The sequence below is a fragment of the Diadema antillarum genome, unplaced genomic scaffold, assembly GCF_040938485.1.
Source record: "Diadema antillarum isolate AM-2024a unplaced genomic scaffold, OU_Dant_1.0 seq00000002_RagTag, whole genome shotgun sequence".
NCBI classification, from domain to species: Eukaryota; Metazoa; Echinodermata; class Echinoidea; order Diadematoida; family Diadematidae; genus Diadema; species Diadema antillarum.
Genome location: NW_027271124.1, coordinates 514,417 through 537,212, shown reverse-complemented (window position 1 = coordinate 537,212; position 22,796 = coordinate 514,417). Strand labels below are relative to the sequence as shown.

Below are 22,796 nucleotides of genomic sequence, written 5' to 3'. Positions count from 1 at the left end.
GAATTTACACATGCAGATAAAAGATAGAACCAAAAATAAATGTGTTATGTAAGTTGGTTGTTGAATGTCTTCATTAATTGTTTCCCCTTTGTTTCATGATTTGCAGTCTTGAGAAGTATAATTCAGTCACCTGGTGAATTATGTATACCCTGTTATATAACCTCTGTGAATTGAATGCTGGGTTTCTCAAGATGACATAGAAATACATACCAATTAGATTTATTTTTTTTTTGACAGAACTTTGTTGAGTTTTTTAACATTAAGAATGTGTACCTTTCTTACATGCAGATTAACGTCATACTTTATTTCTTTCCTTCTCTTTTTTTTTCTGCTTCTATTTCCATCTGTCTGTCTGACTCATTCCCTCTGTCTCCCTTTCTTTTTATTGTTTTCTGTCTTTTAAGAGTTGGTGCTGCAGTAACTTTTTGTTTGCATCAAGATTCCTCTGAATGAACTGAAAGGAGGAACTGAAAGGAGAAACTGCTTGTGGACGTGTTTGTGACACGTTGTATGTTACACTCAACATTTCTCATGATGTATATGGTGTAATGCTGCTCTTCTTGTACAATTTCCTGAACAAAGGAACCAAATTATCTTTGGTAATACAATGTAATTTGCATTATTCAGTTGAGGGAATGTTTTTCAAAAGTATGTGTGGCCTGATCTCCTGGTATGCAGTTCATTGATGGGATGTTCCTTCCCAATTTCAATCTGAACGCTCAGAACCCATATATTTCATTTTCTCTTGTTATTATTGTGCATTATTCCCTTTTGTATACTTTGCGTCTTTCCATAAAAAGAAAATGTGAGTAGTAGATTGTGTAGATTGTGGTTTGTTGTTTTAACCATATCCTTTATCACTACTTTAGTGTGTTTGATGGATCAGTGTGATACATTTTTTGATTATTGACCTTTTTTTTTTTTGGTACATGTGTTTGCAATTCAAGTGTTTGCGGCATGCATGCAGTTTCCACCTCATAGTTGACATAAACAATGTTGATCTTTTGACGCTGGACAAGGACAATTTCATGTGTATACTACCATTTGTGTAAGACATTCCAGATAAATGTATCTGTATCTTATTACAGCATTTGAATGTTCATTGACCAGCTGAAGCTTTCTCAAAGCATGTCAATCAAATGCATCATATTTACTACTCATGTTTTGGAATGCATTATGTTAGATCACACTATCTTGTCAGATTGATAGCCAAGTCTGGTGAGAAAGACTGCCATACAAAGGAAGTGAATTTTATCTCTTCTCCTTACATTTTGTATGCTGTGTTTTGATGTAACAGATCTGTTTAGCGGAGGTCATGGAAACAAGTAATGTTTCCTTGAATTGAATACGAATATTATGTATAGGTATCAAGAATGATTTGAGTGAGATGAGACGAGAGTGTAGAGGGTTGCAGGCCCTTTAAAAGGAGTACATGGTCTCACACGGCATCCCAAGTACAGAGTACATAAAATAGTTTACATGTGGTAAGACAATTGCCATATCCCTTGCATATGCGTCTCAACATGTTTTTTTTTTCCTCTTTTTTTAATGCAATGGATAAAACATGGGGGAAGAATGTGTTGACTATAACATGATTCATTATACTCGCAAAATAGTGTGTGTTAAACGTGTCAGCATGCCACACCCCTATTTTATTCTAGCCCCCCCCCCCCCCCCCCCCCCGTTTCACCTGAAAATGAGAAGTCCAACTTCCAGAGACATATTACTGTGTAGACTTTAATATACCAAGCCCTACCCTTTTATTTATATGTTATGCCAATGAACCTCAACCTGTACTTAGTGCATTTTTTCAAACAGAAAACCAATATTTTCCCCAAGTTTTCAAAGACTGGGTTGCTCCTACTATACTTGTACACTTATGTCATTCCTTACCACAGATCTTGTTCCAGGTAAACATGTTATAGCTGGGAACCTCTGTAGTGAAATAACCTTTCCCTGCTCTATATACTTTGTTCATTTGATCTTCTGTGTCTGTAAATGTGAGAAAATGCAAATGTATGAACTTCTGTATAATCCTGTAGGTACTGTTTCATTTTCCTGTCAATCATATTGTTGATAACCAAAGTGTCTGCAGCATCATATTTTTGATAAATAAAATCAGATGAATATTGTACCATCATTATTAGCCATGCAGTCATCCACTGACAATGAACTAATGTTTAGTTGTACAGGTGTACAGCGCAAGGAAGAGAATCAGAGTGGGGAAAGTGAGTGAGAATGGGGAGGGGAGGGGAGGGAGGGGAGGGGAGGGGAGGGGAGGGGAGGAGAGGGGAGGGAGTGTCTAGTGTATAGGACGATTTTTTTTTCCCCCAAGTACATAATGTGCAAAGCAGGTACAGTTGTAGTGTGTAAAAAGTTTGGTGTTTAATTGCAGAGATTGCAGAAATAGAAGTACAAGTACAGTAGAGATGGTGTAACAAATGAAACGAAATCGCTGTTATTATTGGCTTGTAAATTATTGTGAGAATGATTGACTATGATAGAGACAAAATGACATTAATTGTGAATCTAAAAAAGTGGAGGAATATACTCTCCGAGAAATGTTTACATTCTGTGCTCGGCAAAAGGATTGGGATGAGCATGCTCCCGAATGCCAATTTAATTGAGATAATGAATTAATGAAATAAGACTGCATTTGAGATATTACCAAATGCTTTCATTGTACCCGCAACCGACACCTAGACTTGAGTGGATTTGATTATTCCCTTTTCGGCTAAATGCACAATAACGTTAATATTTTGAAACAGTGGTCATTAGAGGGTTAAATCGAATGGACCGTGACTTCGCTAAACAATAAGACCCATGTTTATCTTAAGAGAGGCTCCAACAGGCCATTTTCTCTCCCTCTTTAAATCTATATACTGTATCTATCTCTGGTGAGAATTGGAAAAAAAAATATGTATGGGGAAAAGTGTTTATCGGGGGATTTTTTTTTTTGTATTCCTTGTCAGTCAACCAAGTACGAAAATACGCCAACCCTGTACCATGTTTTTCTCGTAATCACCGGAGTGTTGATGCTTTCTGATTTGTTTGTCAAGTGCTCAGCTCGAATGATGAAAATAGCTGTTTCGAATGTTTGGCATTGGACAAATTTACTTCATGAGGGATATAGTGATAATAATTACTGATGCTGGTGTCAAAGACAACTTGCTGAGCAGGTGTTTCCTTCTATCTGTGTCCCTTCTCGCCTGTCACTCTTGTTCCCTCCCAATGACTGATGATATAATCATATATATATATATATATATATATATATATATATATATATATGTATGTATATATTGAAACAAGGAAGGAAAAACTGACCAGAAACAATTGTAATAACAAATAGCGAAAACTTTGAGCAAAGAAAATGGGTTTTCATCGGGATTCGAACCCGAGACCTCCGGAATACTAGACCGGTGCTCTACCGACTGAGCTATTGAAAGCCCTAGATCGGTATTCGTCCCAAACCCTTAACTCTCTTTGCTCTTGTGATCAGAAGCTATAGTGTGTGTATGTGTGCCACACACACACACATTAACCCGACATAAACCCAAATGATGTAAATCAACTTTGGAATAAATGTGAGGGATCGCCGAAGCGATGCAGCTTTTTGTAATATATTTTGAAACAAGGAAGGAAAAACTGACCAGAAACAATTGTAATAATAAATAGCGAAAACTTTGAGCAAAGAAAATGGGTTTTCATCGGGATTCGAAGTTTTCGCTATATATATATATATATATATATATATATATATATATATATATATATATATTTATATAATCATATATATATATATATATATATATATATATATATATTTATAATCATATATATATATATGTATATACATTCTGCCACAAACAAAAGACTACGTGCTAATACCCAATATCTCAAATGTGATTCTAGAAGAAACATGTTCGTATAAAATATAAAATGACCAGTAGGATGAACATTACCTTTAGGCCTATAGTGCTGAACAATAATTTGGCAATAATTTTCACGAAAGACTATACATACCAGAAGACTTCAGAGAGAAGGGAGTGAAACTTTTGAAGAAAGGAATTCCGCGAGTTCCAAACAAAATGTAAATAAGAATATTGTTCAAACTTGCAAAAAGAATAATACTTTACTTGAAGGGAAATATTAAATCACGTGTCAAAAAACATGCGAAGAGGTCCTGTGCCAATTCCAATGTATTATTTCTTCGGAGTAAATTTTAGCATGCAGAGCAGTTGTCCCCGGAGCAAATGTTGTACCTTGGGAGAATGCTTCGGCTCATATTGTTGGTGGAGCAATGCATTGCCAGCATTGTTGGTGGAGTAAAATGTCGGTAGAGCGATTTTACGCCGGGGCAATTAGTGAGTGCGGAGCAAGTGCCGATGGAGCAAAATGTCTGCAGTGCAAAAATTCACGGCATTGTCCTCCGAACAATGAGTTGTCGGCGGACGAGCACATCATGACACCCTACCCATTATGATTATAGTTAAGCCTATACCTTCTTCGTGTTGGAGGAGGCTTCCGTTTAAGGTATACATTATCTGGGACTGATTTGTAGTGCCCTTTCTGTGTGTTTTTTTTCTCTCGTGTTATTTTATGAACGACATATTCATCAGTGAGCGGTAAATGTGATAATTAGCGTAACGTAGGATTATCCCTGTATAATGTCGATTGCTATACTTGCAGTTTTATTGTAAGTTCACATGCAGATATGTCTTGTTTCATTGTGACGTGCGATCCAAAAGATCACTCCTAAAGTTACGCGTGTTAACGCAAAGTGCATACGGAGATGATAACAAGTAGAACTGAATTCATGTACAATTATCGTGTGCTACAAACATGACAAAACCAAACTCTACTGCGTATTTCAATTTACCATAAAATCATTTATTACGTCACATTCCTGGATGCCAGCATATAATATGAGACACAAATGGAAGGGGAGAGGGAAAACAAAGACTATAAGTGAATAGTATACTCATGTACATCACAGTCATGGTCATTTGACCTTGCAAACGATTTATTTAGTGGAAATACATTGGAAATCATGAAAATCAGACACAGCTTGTCCTGTAACCAAACAGTGTAATCTTCAAATTCAAGAGGATTTAGTTATAATGGTACACTGTCAGCTGACTGCTTTGTCGTGTTCGTTTAGGCGAACAAAGACCATATAACTACCATACAGTACATTAATTCATTCAATTAATTGTGAAACAAACTCTGTCCGTCTCTCTCAATCCCTCATATGGGTTTATATCAATTCGAACATAATACGTTTCTCAAAGACATGGAATTAAACTTCTGGATTTCATCTTCAGCACTATCTAAACTCTTTCCCATCCGCATCAATAAGTCACATGCTTGGATCAAGTTATTATATTGATGATTCTTGATGAAATACATGTACTTGGATTCGATAAACACTATCGAGACAAACGTCAGTAAGGGCAAGTCTCTTGATGCATAATACTATTCCACACATTACAAGTTAAATGCGTATACATGCGGCTGTAACTAACGGAATTGCTCTTTCTTTTTTCTTTCTTCTGTAAAGTACAATTGTACCTATATTGAATATAAAAAAAAAACACAGGCTGACATTCAAAATGCCTTTGTCCTGTAGTACATACATTAGCATTCCAAAAATCTAGGAAAGTGAGGTGATATAACCTTTTTAAAGGACATTGCAACGATGGTTCAAATAAAACCTTACGTAGCCGGTTCCGTGGGTGGAGTTGTAGGCGTGGTTGGTGTTGTGGGTGTTGTGGGTGTTGTGGGTGTAGTCGGTGTTGTAGGTGTGGTTGGTGTTGTAGGTGTGGTCGGTGTCGTAGGTGTTGTAGGTGTAGTTGGTGTCGTAGGTGTAGTTGGTGTCGTGGGTGTTGTAGGGGTAGTGGGCGTCGTAGGGGTAGTCGGAGTAGTTGGTGTGGTAGGTGTGGTGACTATCGACGTTGTAGTGGTCGCTGCAGCGGTAGTGGTAAGGTCGTCTTCGTCCGAATCGTCGCCAGTGGTGGTTGCAGTGTCGGCTTCCGCTGTCGTCTCGACGATCGCTTCCGTTGTTGGTGCCTTGGTAACAGCAGGCTTATGATGGACAAACACAATTTCACCGGACCTCGAATCGGAGGCCGAGCCATGACGTGAATCAGCTGAATGAGATCCCGACCGACGATAGCGCTGACCATAGTCTGTCAATAGCAATGATGTCAACACAAAGTTATTCAATATTTTATGCATTCATGGTGTGAAGTAGGGTTTTGGGTTGTTTGTTTGTTTGTTTATAGTGTTTTTTTTTGGGACATTTCTTAGCAGGCTTTCAAAGCAGGACAATCTTTATCAGTGGCTCTGTATGAAACCAGCCTGCCACATTAGGACTTGATGACTTTACCAGTAATAAATACATGTCCAAAGAGAACAGAACTCTAGGCCTACGAGTACACATTTCTGATGGTTATAAAAACCGAATCGAAAGCAATGTCAGACTAGTCTAATTTCTACGAAAATGGAACCGAAATCCGGGAAGTCATATCTCATATGACCATTTGATATATTTTGAGAGCATGTCCAGGGCTGCCAACATTGGAAACTAGTTGAGAGTGAGACTCCTCTAGGCCAATGCTATAATTTAGGAGTCAAAAATGAGTGAGATCAACAGAAATGCATGCAAATGAAATAAAGTTTTAGAGTGAGAAAGGACCAAAATGAGTGAGTCTCACTCTCAATGAGTGAGAGTTGGCAGCTCTGATGTCTACCTATGATGGAAATAGGACACTATGTACTGTCTTTGTCAGGTGCCTAGATTTGTTCATTCTCATGCTCACACTTCGGCGATGCAAGCCTTGTTAATTATGTAAAGAGGAAACATGATTAGCACACATGTCCATTATTGTACATCAGTGAACATCAGCCTATAATGAGGAAGTCAAATTCCGATCACCCCCCTGAAGAAAAGAAGGAAAAGTTTCTACTTACTGAAAATAGTGATTTCTATTTAGACGTATAGTCGAGTGAGTTGGACACAATAAGAACCTCAAATTAAAACGCTTTATTTATTAGTCGATTTAGGTCCTGTTTATATTCAAGCTAAAAAGGATATTAGGAAAATAATTTTACATCTCTATGTCCGGGTTCGTCTTTTTGTGCTTCAGGATGTGAAAAAAAAAAATAGGTGATAATATATGTCATATCCACCTGCCCTGTAGAACTCACCGATGCATTTCGCAATGCTCGAAGGGTCAGTCCCATAACACACATAATCCAATGCCTCGCAGGCCGATGAGAAGCGTCGACCTGTGCCATCGCACAGCTCCCCCTCGCGGCCTAAGTCGACGTAGTGCAGGACCGCCAAGAAATCCGCTACCGACGCTGTCTCCAGTAGATCGTTGCCGACTTCCTTGTCGCACTCGGAGACATCTTCACGCCGGAAAGTCCAGCATAGGCTGGAGAGGTGACACTCGATGGTATTTCTAGCCGTACTGCAGCCCAGGTCGATTGGATTGGCTATTTAAAGGTTGACGTACACAACGTAGCAAGATAGGAGGAAACGTTGACATTTTAGTGTTAAATGGGAGAAAAAAAAAAGCAACACCGAAGCAGAATTTAATTTCTTTATAGTACAGAAATAAAACTATTTGATGACCAGGTGAATGGACATCAAAGAGAACATTATTTCAGCTCCTAAGAAGATGAAATCATGGCAAAAGCTCTGATTTTCTGTTAATTTAGAAGTACAGTACACTATGATGCTCCATACATGCCATATGTTATTTATCATAATAAGGACATACAGTGTATAATAGTTTTTCAGTCAGTCCGCAGCGCGAGCGAAAACGCACGTATTTATTCAAGTCGTATGCACGGCTGAGCGGTGCTTGCATACGTAATGAGCAGATACATGGTCATGAATAAATCCGTGTAGAACGAGTATTTCCTGTCAGTTTTCGACACTTTTAATATCGACTGAAAGAGAAAACATTAGCAAATATGCTCATGATCAAAATAAAACGAAAAAAAGAATATAGAATGTCAAAATCTCTCTCGAATTTCGGTATTGTATTCAAAAATATTCCTTCACGTTTGACGCCAAAAAACTAACCTGAAGTCCGCTAGAGTATATAGTATCACAATAAGGGCACGTTTTCTCATCTTCATTTCAATACGGGTCAGGAACTAGCAAAATTCAGAGACGTGTCTAGCGTCGAGTTTAAAAAGATTATCCTCGCGTTCGCCCCGGAATTCCGGGTCTGTGATTGGTCGAAATCTGTCGCAAGACGCGGCGTGTCGCATTGCGTAGTATCCATTGGCTGCTGACTCAATGCTGTGAGTTCAAAAACTATGTATCAGATAAAAGTGTCATTGATATGAGTAATAGCTGAATAGTGTACAATTGAGTTGGAGGTAATTTGAAAATGAAAGCCTATATTAGTTTCATGAAATCCATGATTTTTTTAAATGTTAGGTTCCAGATTGTGATCGAATTTTCACTCTCTATACAAAACTTGAACTTTACACAGGAACCAATGATGTGTATGTGAGTGTGCACTTACAATAACCCTGAACAATGGACCTGGCCACCACCTGTCCCGAGCTCTGCTGCAAGGCACATGAATGCTTTATCAATTATTCATGTGGATTGCCCTGAGCACTGCTAGTCTGAATTCTTGGCACAGGGTGAAATGCATGCACATGAAAGAAGTAAGCACATGTTTCCATGTGCTTGCACACACCACATTTCAGAATGAACAAAGACTAGCTGCGATAGTGGAATTCCTCATGAAGCATTCCAATCCTGGTCATTGTCACACCACGCGTGTTCATTCACTACCCTACTTCCGGTAAGAAAACATAATTTGCCTTGTTTTCAATAGGAAAATTCACAACCTTAAAAATGGTGCCCCTCTTCGTTTTTTAATTGATCATACTCGCTCAAGTTTCACAATTGTGAAATCGAAGAAATTACGGAGACCCATTTTCAATACCAGTCAGGAACTAGCAAAACATTAAACTATGATCTAAAAGCTTCTTGAACACTGGCAAAATAATCGTTTACTTTGATGCTAAAATGGACTACTATATTGAAATCAAAAATAGGGAAATTAGGTATCAAATTAATGAGCATAATCAGCTCTATAACCTACCCAACCATCCTGGGTCAAACAATGCACTGCGAAAGCTATGAAAGCTGTTGTTGCGACCTCTGCAAAAACTCTCGCAAAGTATCGCGAAATCTCGTCAGTCTCAAGGGCACAAACTGCGCAAACGTGATTCTGAATAAAATTGTCGTTCGTGCCTCATTATCGCACGCGCTGCGGACTGACAGATATTTCTACATACGTTTTCTTCTCTCAAATCCAATACAGATGGTTCATAAAAAAAAAAGATTATGCAATTTACAACAAAATTCAATGCATTAAGCATACGCACAGATATTTTACTTAAACATAAATATCTTGATTGACTTAAATTGAATTCAATTTAATTATTCGCCCATATTCAAACAATAACTTTCTCTCTCTTTTCTTTTTTCTTTTTTTTTTACATTTGGATGTATTGAAATGAATAAAGTGAAGACAAGAATACCGTGGAAAAAACAGAGCTTGTGTCGAAATGCCCCTCGTAAAATGTTATATGAAATGTGTTGATTTGAGGAATGCTTATAATATCACCTTCATTAATAAGTATAAATGACCGGCATACACAACTAACACAAACTCAATTCATTTATGATATTTAGAATAGTGATATTAGAAATTGTAATTGCAATATTTGCGTTTGTTTTGTATTGTAGGTTGATTTCATTGTGCAATAGTTAAGCTGAATAAGTCTGATTTTTTTTTTGTTCTATGTATTTTTTTCATTACTACGCTGTATATATCTTGTGCATATTTTTTTTTTTTTTCAGGTATAATGGCCCTTTGTGTACAATGTCTGCAATTCAGAGACTGCGAGTGGAGTGCAAGTTCGCGATGGATATTGATCAATAAAACACCTTTTCAATTCAATTCAGTTCAATTCAATTCAGTTCAATTCAACAAGTGATTAAACACTAATGGGGAAAACACACCCATTACAAGCACTTTAATGAATATCTACCCAAGTATGTCAATATATTGAATACCAAAGTGTAATTATGATTATAAGTAATGGCATTAAATACTAGTACACAAGATAAGGAAAAGAGAACTTAGCTACACAAGTACGTAAAACGAAAAGACAAGAATATGTATAACGGCTAACCAGAAATCTATCCCTGAAAAATGCAAACAAGGTAGGAATGTACAAGCATTGAATCAGAGTAGAGTTGATTTTTTTTTTTAATAAACAATATCTGTGGGAAAAATGGGACTTCAGTTTCAGTTTTAACACAGACAGACTGGAGGCACGCCTATTGAGTAGAAGTTGAGAGTTGAGAAGTTGAGATCTATGATGTTAGCTGAAACAAAAATTCATGAGAACAGCATTCAAAGCTTATTAATTTCAACTAACTCAGTATACCAAAGAGCTCTTGTGTTGTATGTTAAAAGATCACAAAGATTTTAGATAAACTTTCATGCATGTTATGGGTGTATACATAGTTTGTATAACTAACTCTGCCTCGAGGTATTCTGAAGAGGCAATTCATGAGCACCACAGCCCAGAGATTGCTTACTTTGCTCAAGAATTTATATGTGATTACTATATATATTTTGTATTTTATTAATATTGTCTGGTTTTGTTTTGTTTTGTTTTGTTTTTTGGCGTTAAATCGGACCAATTGAGGTTCCTGTGTTGGTAAGCATCGGACTCTATACTGCCTGCATATCGGAGGGGCCTAGGCCGTTAATAACGGCTGAAAAGTCTGCTCGAGGCAATGAGCCGGATTGGCCAGAAGATATAATACTTTAAGCGGGTAAATAGACGTACCGACAGCTGACCAAGGATTCTCGTTACGATATTTTCTTTTTTGTGAAAGAAAAAAAAATGATAAAAGGAAAAGAAATTTATAGAGCAGTGTTTGGCGTAAATATTCTAAAGAGAATGGAAAACGCCACTAAACACAAAACAACAACAACAACAACAACAAAACAACAACAACAGAGTTCAACTATCTTGGTCCAGTCCATGCTGAAGGCAGAGAGAAAGAGATAGGAAGTTGGGGGGGGGGGATTGGCTTATAGATATACATCCTTGTTCTTTTTTTTCTTGCCAAAGCATGCAGTGTTTTCAGCATCATTACTTTGTAGGTGTACAGCAATGTCTAAGAACCTTGTACCCCGAATGCCCCCTAGTTAGTTTACAGGCAATCAAATATCATGAACACTCCTGTACAGTGTATAACCATCTCAGTTCCTTTATATCGCTCTGTGATTTCTTTGTGGCTTGGATATGAAAATGCTGAAATGATTCTAGTTCGTTTTTCACTCAGAGTGTTATTGGTTTAATACCATTTATACCAACGGCGTAAATCGTACTGAGGAGTGGGGGGGATGGTCACCATCACCACGATTACAAGCCCATAACCGGACCGGCGCAGCCTTGGGGGGGGGGGGGGGGGGGGGGGGGGAGCTTGGTGCCCCCCCCCCCCCCCACACGCACACTTTACAGGGATCGGATGTCCCACTCTTTTGCATGAAATATAAAGTGGGAGGAAAGTGGCAGCAAAAATATGAAGACTTTTTGTTCTTGTTGTTGCTTTTTTTTTTGCTTGTCAGATGACTTGCGGCGGAAAATCAGACCTTAAAAGTATGAAGACATTTTTTGTTTTTGAAATATCTGTGAGAGAGAGAGCGGAGCGACTGGGTTAACGGGGGGAGGGTGTGTATGGGGAGGGGGTGTGTCCCTCTCCCACACGAGGAAGATTTTGCATTTTCAGACCTGAAATTCAGCGATCTGGTGCACACTTTTGGTGAAATTCTTGTTTGTTTTTTCTTTAAAAAACCAATAGAAAATGAAATATTCACAATATATTATTGAATGACTAAATCGTGGTATTTCAGCTCTTGCTCCGCCTGTGCGACATCACTGCGAAGGCCTACTAAATAGTGGGGCTTATCACCGGCGTAGACAGGATTTGATCTTGGGGGAGCGGTTATGAGATCGTGAGGGAGCGAAGCAAGCGAGGGGGGGGGGGGAGGGTGTGGTAGGGGGGTTTCTCCCTCCCACGGTGAAATCTTTTTACATTGAAAATTTTGACATTTTACAGTCCAAAAACTGCCGTTTGTAGCTATATTCTTCGCTTTGGAAATTAAGAGGGGGCACACCGTGCGCAACTGCTGTCAATCAATGGCAGCAACATCAGGAGAATGGCATAGCGATTAAATGCGAGCGAGCGGAGCGAGCGAGCTTGAAAATTTTGACATAATGCTTTTACATGCTAAAAACTGCCGTTTGTAGCTATACTTCTTCGCTTTGGAAATCAAAGGGGGCCGCACCGGGCGCAACTGTTGTCAATCACTGGCAGCAACATCAGGAGAATGGTATAGCGATTAAATGCGAGCGAGCGAAGCGAGCGACCTTGAAAATTTTGACATTTTACAGTCCAAAAACTGCCGTTTGTGGTTGTATTTTTTTGCTTTGGAAATTAAGGGGGGCGCACCGGGTGCAACTGCTGGCAATTACTGGCAGCAACATCAGGAGAATGGCATAACAATTAAATGCGAGCGAGTGAAGCGAGCGAGCTTGAAAATTTTGACATTTTGCAGTCCCAAAACTGTCGCTTTTGGCTGTATTTTTTCGCTTTGGAAATTAAGGGGGGGGGGGGCGTACCGGGCGCAACTACTGGCAGTTACTGGCAGCAACATTAGGGGAATGGCATAACGATTGAATACGAGCGAGCGAAGCGAGTGAGCTTGAAAATTTTTCACTTTTTACAGTCCCAAAACTGCCGTTTGTAGCTATATTTTTCGCTTTGGAAATTAAGGGGGGGGGGGCGCACCGGGCACAACTGCTGGCAATTACTGGCAGCATGCAACATCAGGGCCCTGTTGCATAAAACCCTTACCGCTGGACTTACCGCTCCTTTCTAGCGGTAAGTCTTCAAATTAGCGGTAAATTTTATAATCCTTGATGCTGATTGGCTGTGAAACCTAATTTTGAAGGTAGTTACCATTGAAATTCAACGGTAAGTTTTATGCAACGGGCCCCAGGAGAATGGCATAACGATTAAATGCGAGCGAGCGAAGCGAGTGAGCTTGAAAATTTTGATATTTTACAGTCCCAAAAACTGTCCTTTTGTGGCTGTATTTTTTCGCTTTGGAAATTAAGGGGGGCGCACCGGGCGAAAATTGCTGGCAGTTACTGGCAGCAACATCAGGAGAATGGCATAATGATTAAATGCGAGCGAGCGAAGCGAGCGAGCTTGAAAATTTTGACATTTTACAGTCCCCAAACTGCCGTTTGTAGCCATATTTTTCGCTTTGGAAATTAAGGGGGGCGCATCGGGCGAAAACTGCTGGCAATTACTAGCTGCAACATCAGGAGAATGGCATAATGATTAAATGCGAGCGAGCGAAGCGAGCGAGCTTCAAAATTTTGACATTTTACAGTCCCAAAACTGCCGTTTGTAGCTATATTTTTCGCTTTGGAAATTAAGGGGGGCGCATCGGACGAAAACTGCTGGCAATTACTAGCTGCAACATCAGGAGAATGGCATAATGATTAAATGCGAGCGAGCGAAGCGAGCGAGCTTCAAAATTAATTGACATTTTACAGTCCAAAAACTGCCGTTTGTAGTTATATTTCTCGCTTTGGAAATTAAGGGGCCGGGGCGCACCGGGCGCAACTGCTGCCATTCACCTGCAGCAGCATCAGGAGAATGGCATAGCGATTAAATGCGAGCGAGCGGAGCGAGCGAGCTTTAAAAATTTTGACATTTTACACTCAAAACACTGCCGTTTGTAGCTATATTTTTCGCTTTTGTTTGTCCCACTTTTATAGGGGAACCATCCCCCCCCCCCCCATCGACGCCTCTGCATATGAGGGTGCTTTTGTTAAGTGAAAGATCTGCTGCACACTCTTTGATAAATTAGGGAAATATACGTCAATCTCAAAAGTGTACAAAGTCTATCGAAAGGGATCCTGTATAGCGGAGCTTTTGCATGTTTATGATTGCAATACAACGATCTGGTGCATAGTTCTGGCGATATTTGGACAATTTTCCATTAAGAAAGTTCGAGATTTGTCCTCATCTCGGGAATTGCTTGGGGGATAAATGATTTGTCTGCCTAAACACTTCCGTAGGGGTGGGGCAAATGCCCCTTTGCCCCCCCCCCCCCCCAGATAGATTCGACGCCCCTGATCTTCCCTGGGTATGTATCCTGACTGAGTCACCAGTCACTGTCGTTTCTCAGGAATGATTCAGGAAATGGAGGGGGTTCAATTATGGCGATATAGTTTTTGTTATTGTTTGTTTGTTTGTTTTCGTACATATCTTGCAGATGGTCCCCAGTTACTCGCGTCATAGCATGTTTACATATAGGATTATACTATTTGACGTTGTCAACGTCTGAGCCATACCTTACAGTGTATGTCGTTGTTACTTTCTTCGCGAGCGAGCGAAGCGAGCGAGCGCTTGAGAAAAGTATGTATACATTTTCCTACAAGATAGAATACTGTTCAGCTCTGTTACCTGTCTGAAAGCTGGCGTACAAACGTCATGCAATATGCCAAAATTGATACAATCACATTTCTGCTTCCTCCATTTTTTTTCAAAATTCAGGGGGGATGATTGTACAGGCCATCCCCCCCTCCTCCATTTCAGGGGGGGGGGGGGGATATATCCCCCCATCCCCCCGGGATTTACGCCCATGATTTATACCAAGCAACCATTGTGCTGATCCGCAACAGAGGCTGAGTGTGAACTTCACTTTCACAATAAAAGCACACTGTTGTTTACGGCCTTTACTATTTACAAAAATGCGTAACGTTACAGGCAAACCAAATTCACTTGAATACATGTATTAAACCTGTCGCTCCGTAAGTGTGATCACCGTGTATTGCTCAAAAGAGGCTTGTTTTGACTCGGGTCTGAGAGGGGTTATGATCTTGTGTATTGCGCTCCGATTCAGAGTGCATTCATTCCAAGCAGTCATGCGCAATGACTGACAGTGAACATCCCTTACAAAATAATTATGGTCTACCCCAAAGGCATGTTGTTAACTTTGTCGAAATGAGCAAAAAGGAAAATAGCATGAAAGAAAAAATAAAAAACCCGATGTGGTATGAGCCAGCTGAATTTGAACAAGGTAGTTTGAAGTACCGTACCCTAGATCCAATGAATAACAATAATTCAATGCATAACTGAATACATGTAGGCCTACATGGTATGCCAACCCACGCATGGGCACTGATGCAACATGTCGCATATAGAATTCCTGTGTATCATTTTATTATAGGGTCTAGGGGCCATGGAACGTTTTTAGTGTGTGTGCGTGTGTGTGTGGTCTGTGACGACAGTAATAGTGCTCGTTGTAAGGTCAAGGGCCAATGGTACCCCCTCCACCCCTAACAGGTACAACCTTCTTGTCAAAGGGAAATTAACCAAAATATACATGTAGATTGAGTGTATTCAACAATATTAGTAGAACACATCAGTGAAAGTTTGAGGAAAATCAGATAATCCGTTCAAAGATTATATATATTTTTTTGAAATTTGATGACGAGACAATTGGATTAGAAGACTATCATGGGTCATGACATCGCATAAAAATTACGTACTACGATATAAACAAAATACAAACCAAATTCCACAAAATCATCATTTCAGACGAAAATTTCCTGGACTTAATTGTTACTGACATATATCAAGGGTAATCCCCCTGCTTTTTGAACGAGTTAAGACTAGTGCTCTGCTTTTATGCCAGAAAAGTAAGTGTTGAATTTTCTTTACACACTGTTTTACATCGTAGTGCATTATTGTGATGTCATGATCCATAATAGTCTTCTGATCCAGCAGTCTCGTCACCAAAACTTCAAACATATATAACTTTTGAACGGATTACAGCGTCCGATTTTCCTCAAACTTTGCCCTGATGTATTCTTCTAATGTTGCTGTATTCACTCAATCAACCTGTATTTTTTGTGTTTCACCCCTTAAGAAGAACCGTAGCCTTCTCATTCTAAATGTGCAGGCACATTGCTCATTGAGGCCTCAGTCTGAAGCGTTAAATGATCATGTATTTTAACCAAACAACTATCGTTTTGGTCGGCCACATTTATTTTATTGAAATGAATAATGTACCGAAATTAATCAATTTCATAACCAGACCACAAGTACCAATAAATTCCTATGGCGTGAGGGCCAGCATTGGTCAACAAGACCTTCTTAAAAAGATTTAATCTCAATTTCGAATTCTATACGCCAGCGTATCATAACATCAGCTTTATCATACACATGTTGCACATTACAGAGGGCGTTAGTGAGAGTTAGCCATCTGATGTTCAAAAGTTGCTGAGGACGGATATTTTTTCTAACGCCCCACCAGGAAAAGAATGTGCATCATTTGTTTAATGAAACGGGGGCATGATTAAATCCGCGGTAGCCTTTTTCGCAAGATTTCAGACCAACATCAGCTCCAAACTAAATGAACCTCACACAGAAACAATTCCAATGCGTTTATGAAAGTGAAAGAAAGTGAAATGGTTATGTTCTTTTCGAAAAATGAATAAAGTTTGAATTGAATTAAATTAAATTGAATTGAATTGAATTGAATTGAATTGAATTGAAATGAATTGAATTGAATTGAAATGAATTGAATTGAATGGTACACAGGCAATCCACATGAGAGTAGACGAAATGTCATTAGTACCAAACATTAGTGCACCTACGACTGGTGGAAAGTAAACTCATTCTTCTGGGAGCGCGTCTTGCGTTTCTCTGTAAACTGCATTTTATCTTCATATTCTGAGACACCAAGCTACCAGGAGTTAAGTTCTCCCAATATATACGTGAAATTTAATTAGTTGTACTTACCCATTGCGTTCTGCCAATTCGAGAGAGCTATAATGAGAAGCAAGGACGCAGTGACTTCCATCTGAAAAAAAAATAATAAGGAAGACAATTTAAAGGCAAGTGCGAATCAAGCGTAAATCAAGAGCTTCGTATAACAAGTCTATGATGATGATTTATGCAGAAAAAAATTGATGTATCCGTCATGGAGAAGACATTAAAGTAAACGTTATGTGTTCTAACACCTACGTCACGCCAATACTTGCTCGTTTCGATGTCAGTTTCTTGATTTTTGAATGTATGAATGTATGATACATTCTCCATAACTCCGTAGCCAGATCGATTCATCTAGGGAAAAGTTTCAAAGTCACTCCGACACCATTTTGATGCCGGTTGGATGAAGAAAAACCGAAATGAAAACGCAATTTTTCGAAACTAGGAAAGTCTTCAAAATTTTGTGAGCTTTTGCGCTGTCGATCCGCTTAGCCCTATAATGAACGCATGGGAAATGCAGCATAACTATATCGATGTTTACATCGGATCAAATTCAATTTATGCACTCTGAGATCGCTGTCAGATCATGTTTCTGGTATAATAATGGAACTGGAAAGGATGAATCCTAGATTTGTGTGTGTGACCTAAATATTAGTGAGAGTATAGAAAAAAGTACATCAAATGTCATGACAATACGTTCGGCACCCATCGATTCAACGTGTAACAGCATTTGAAATAGAAAGACACACTAATCTGTCAACCAATTGCGATTACCAGGAATTCTTTGATAAATGGAAAAGATAACCCACTTTGAAATTAAAGAAAAAAAAAGACTAAAAGTACCGGAAACGTAATTCTAGACAAATGGGAACTACAAAATATATCCGTATTTAAACTCTTTTGAATCAGTGGTTGTGATTTTGAGCATGATTATGAACATATCACTGAATAACACAGTAACATTTGATACTGTGAAAACATTCATGCATACACACACACATCGTATTACACAATATACTCACATTTCAGCTTTTGAAACACTCGTATATACACGGAACGTAAGCTTTCTGCTGGTGTCAAGAAGTTTGAGTTATACCTTGTCTATTTCAAGTGAAAGGTATTTATACGAATCCTGTCCCGTGTTTTATATTGTTTGTCAATCATGATGCGATTAATTACATATTTTGAAAGATACGTTATTGATTCTGGTCATTTTTGCATATGTCATGTTTGATGTTGCGTTGGAACAGCTTTAATTAAATTCATCTTCGATCAATTGCATAGAAATCTTGTCAAAAGTGAAATGGCTTGCAAATTGATCACTCAGTCCGTATTATAGAGAGTCATGAGAGAAGAGTTAATTTCATTGAACGAATCAATGCATAACGAAGTTTAGTTAAAGAACTTGTGACATACATTGTGTATTCATTTCGTCATTTCACTTAATAGAATATCCACGCATGTTAAACGTCATTATCTATACCTGAAACCAATATAGATCCCTTCTAAGTCAGGTTTGTTTGTTTTTGTTTGTTTGTTTGTTTGTTTGTTTTTGTTCGATTTCTTTCACACTTCCTTACTTCCTCTTTTTTTTTTGTAATAACAATCTAAATTTTTAGATTTTTTTTTCTTAAACCTGGTAAGCTCATATACGTATTCCCCCCCCCCCATTATCTGTATTGTTGAAAAATATAACAGTGAAACTGAATGTATTACCCCACGTACAACGAAATTTGGTTAAGTGACCTGCTACATACATTGATTATTCATTCTATCTTTGCTCTAAAAAAAGTGAATTTCTAAACGTGTACATCCAATAAAACGCACTTCTGCCGCTTGATATTTACTCATTACGGGAAAATGAGCGAATTTCATTTTTTTTAATGTAATCTTTCTTTTTGCGAAAAAATTAGATAACTCCCTTAGCAAGGTGTTTCCTCTTCAATCGACACCAAATTCACGCGGATAATTGTGACGAATTCAACGCACCTGAACAACCTGTAGACTGGCGCATTATTAGTCGTCATTTCATCCACGAAAACAACTAATTGTGCCAATTAACGGGTTGCATTGGCAGTCTGTACTGGACTGTTGGCTCAGTGATGTGGTATGCTATGAGGTGTGACTTGATTGATTGCTGAAATCATAACTTATCTCGAAGATCTTGACTATCCCTGTGCCTTGCCAACAGTTGGATACGAAAGAAGAACAAGGAGGAGGAGGGAGAGAGAGAGAGAGAGAGAATGGGGGGGGGGGGGGGAGTGGAGACTGGAACGGGAAAGAGGAGATCTGTAGAGAAAGAAGACGCTGGAGGATTTTAACATTATAATGTAAGCGTACAATACCACGTATGTCTGTGTGTATTTGCGAGTGTGTGTGCGCGTATGAGTGTATGTTAGGGAAAAGGAAAGCTTTAAAGGGGTTAGAAGAGCCAATATGCTATATCTATTGTCAATCAATCAATCAATCAATCAATCAATCAATCAATCAATCAATCAATCAATCAATCAATCAATCATTAATCAATTTGAAAGTTGTATCAATATGTTTGCATTGCTATTATAAATGCATACACAATTTTTTTAAAAAAATCTTCCTTATCAATTGCATACTAAGCCTAAAAATCCAAAATGTCCTTTATTGCCCATTGTAATGCCAATATAATAATTCACTTAGTTACGCCCCCCCCCCCCCAAAAAAAAAAAAAAAAAATGAACACATTTGTACATTACTGTCGGAGCTCAAAAAAAAAGAAAAAAGACTGACTGCATAAAATACGATAAAATCTGGTGTGGTGAGTTTTAGACTTTTATACATGTATCCGATATTCGTTTTCAATTAACATTACAAGCATCTCCCGAAAAAATGCTGAAGCGTTGCTCCTTATAGGTGTCATGCGAAGATTTTTTACCTTCTATCTAAGTAAAGAAGAACATAAACTTGGTCAAAGTGTACTATATAGTAATATAATTCTACACACAGAAATCACTCGCCCTCGCACATTCAACTAGGGCGGACTCAGACAAACGCACACAAACAAATACACAAACACTTTTATTTTATTGCTTTAATTATACAGCACGTAATTATTACTTTCCTCCTCTCAATGTCCTATTGGACCTTTTTGTTGATATCTCGTCTAAAGTGGCCTTAAATATCATATATTTTGTCATAAAAAAGCACAATTATGCGTACACATATACACATAAACACACATTCATACTTCTATGTGACTTGCACTTCTTTATCGGTCGCCGTAATATGTCAGCGTTTATTCTGCGTTGCTGTATCTATACATTACCCTAATACCTTCACTTGTATCAACTGGCATCACAAGTATATTCATGTATGATTGTTAGGTGTAATTGACAAGTCTTACGTATAATAAACATACTGAAAATTGCATTCAAACTTTTTTTTTACTCTTTTTCCAACAGAATGTACAAAAAACAATATGATACATTTGCCATGCGAGTCTTTGATAATATACATAGTCAGACAGGGATAACAACATGTTCATGTCTTTATGTTTAGTACAAAAAGAAACATTTATACACTCTGTGAAAAAAAGTGGAGGTACTCACTCAAAAGACTATGCTTGTAACATGTGGGTACCTCTGAGGGAAAAGGGGGAAAGAGGGGAAGTAAAGGGGGTGAAAAACTTATACAACTACAAAGAGTGCGGGAAACTGGGAAAGTCGGGAATAAAAAAAAGAAAGAAAGAAAGAAGAAAAAGAAAGCAAAAGTGTGAAAATAGGGAACAGAAAATGGGGAGAAGAGGAAGAGAGAGAGAGAAAGAGAGAGAGAAAACCTAACTTATTTTGATGCATACACCACGGGGCGAAGCCCACAGAGACAAATAGCCACGCGTTTTCGAGAGTGAAACAGTGTTGAGCTGCTTTCCAGCGGAACAGACTGTAACCGTGATAGCACGTGGGGAATACAAAAATACTAAACGCGGTAAAAAATGGTCGATGCCTCAAGAGAACGCTGCCTATAGTGAAAGAAGATACATTACAGAATTATATTTATTCGGTTGCGTTATAAGACTTCAAAAGAAAGCAATGATGGTGCATTTTTTATGTCCATGGGAAGGGAGTTCCAGAATCTTGGACCTACATAAATGAAAGTCTGTTGAGCAAGCACGGTTCTTAATAAAGGTAAATGAAATTCATTTGACTGTCTGGTTGTATATCCATCATATGTCCGGTTGCGCATGAACATGGAGTTAAAAATAGACGGAAGACAGTTATTATTATAAGTATACATAAATTGCCCGAGTTGAAACAAAAACAAATCTTTAATTTTCAGAATCTTATTATGAAAAAAAACATTCATCGCATGTAAGAAACTTGTGCCGCCGACACTACATTCCATGAGGGCTTTGATTCGAATTGGGCAGTGAATATTCCAGCGAAATCTGACATAATTATGTGGCAGTGAAAAATACAGAAAACAAAAATCTGGCATGGCCTTTCAAAGGGCCCCTTCAATCACTCGCGGTATATATTTCCGAAACTATACAAGATAATAAGCTCATTACCTTGCTCGTAGCTGCATGACGGCTCGCGGTAAATGTTTTTCTGTTTAGTTTGTCAATGTTTGAGGGTATGTTGACGATATTGATTAAAGTGAAATTGTTTTGAAATAGAAAATGGGTCATGAGTAATGAAATCCTTCAACATGTTCAAAGAGGCTCCCGCGTACAAACTTTGGTTCGGTAAATATCACTTGTCTGGTGTTATAATTATTTCCTCGGTGTGACATCTGTGATCCCAACTTCAGATTTTTGAGAGCATTACATCTCACACGCAAGACAGCCATGCACAAAAATGAACAAACACACACACACACACACACACACACACACACACCCTCACTCATGCAAGTACTTTTATGGACAACATCCATGCAGACACACGCTTTCTCTTTACTCTAACACCGTACACATCCTATTCCAGTCGCGTTTTTTCTTCACAGGACCCCAGTGAGGAGAGAACATGATATGACTGAACCAGATTTAGTATCTTCTAGAAGAATAAGGCAATGCCTGAACTTTAATATCCCTTTAACACCAAGAACATAATCAAAACGATCAAGAAGAGAAAATCCCGAAAATAGAACTCGTTGAAAGTGCATCTGTGAATCTTCCAATACGATTTTGTTAACGTACAGATCCAATGAAAGATGAATGTTTACATACTTTAAGTCTACACTATTGTAAGTCAGTGTTCGCTAGACATGTAAACCATCGCTTAATAACCGTCAGTTTGATTTGCGAAAGTGAGGGGCATGCAGAATGGCCTAACTTGTATCAAAGTCTTCTCTATCTGTTGTAACCAATCTCATCCAAATGGACGAGAGGCTGGATGTACTTCCTAAGTTTTCTTCCTCTTCCGATCTTGCCATTCTACAAGATGCAGTGTCACTCGCAGTAGGTACCTACCCAATGTGGCGAACATTTATTTGCAGATAATGTAAGATAGAGAATGAGCTTTTTTTATTTTTTAGCGACTTCACTGTTGCAATAGGCATATTGTCACATTGCCAGTGCGTAATTTGACATCAAGCTTCAGAAAAATGCATTTCATTTTTTTTAATGTAGTACATGAGATCGAGAACAAAAGGTCAGATGTGAATTGTCAAAATAATATCTGTCATGATACAGATAGCTACAACTGCGGGGATCTCATGGATTGCCGAACGATTTGTAGAAAACGTTTGGTCTACAATAGTAAAGAACCCAAATGCCTATATTGAAGGAAAGGCCTAGTAAGATGTATAAACCCATATGACATTGTTCATATCATTCCGTGAATTTCAAAACGAGAGGAAAGTTATAAGCTTTGCAAAGACAATTGCTGATCACACAAAG

At 38.5% G+C, this 22,796-nt stretch overlaps 1 protein-coding gene across 1 annotated transcript; it reads right to left on the bottom strand.

Annotated features, from left to right (window-relative positions):
- Window positions 1-5,718: 5,718 nt before the first annotated feature.
- On the bottom strand, window positions 5,719-16,955 carry LOC139724894 (uncharacterized). The gene is made up of 3 exons (XM_071636017.1): window positions 16,952-16,955; window positions 7,213-7,503; window positions 5,719-6,191 (listed from the first exon to the last, which is right to left on the bottom strand). Exons 1-3 carry the CDS (start codon window positions 16,953-16,955, stop codon window positions 5,719-5,721), a joined length of 768 nt encoding a protein of 255 aa, XP_071492118.1.
- Window positions 16,956-22,796: the final 5,841 nt, after the last annotated feature.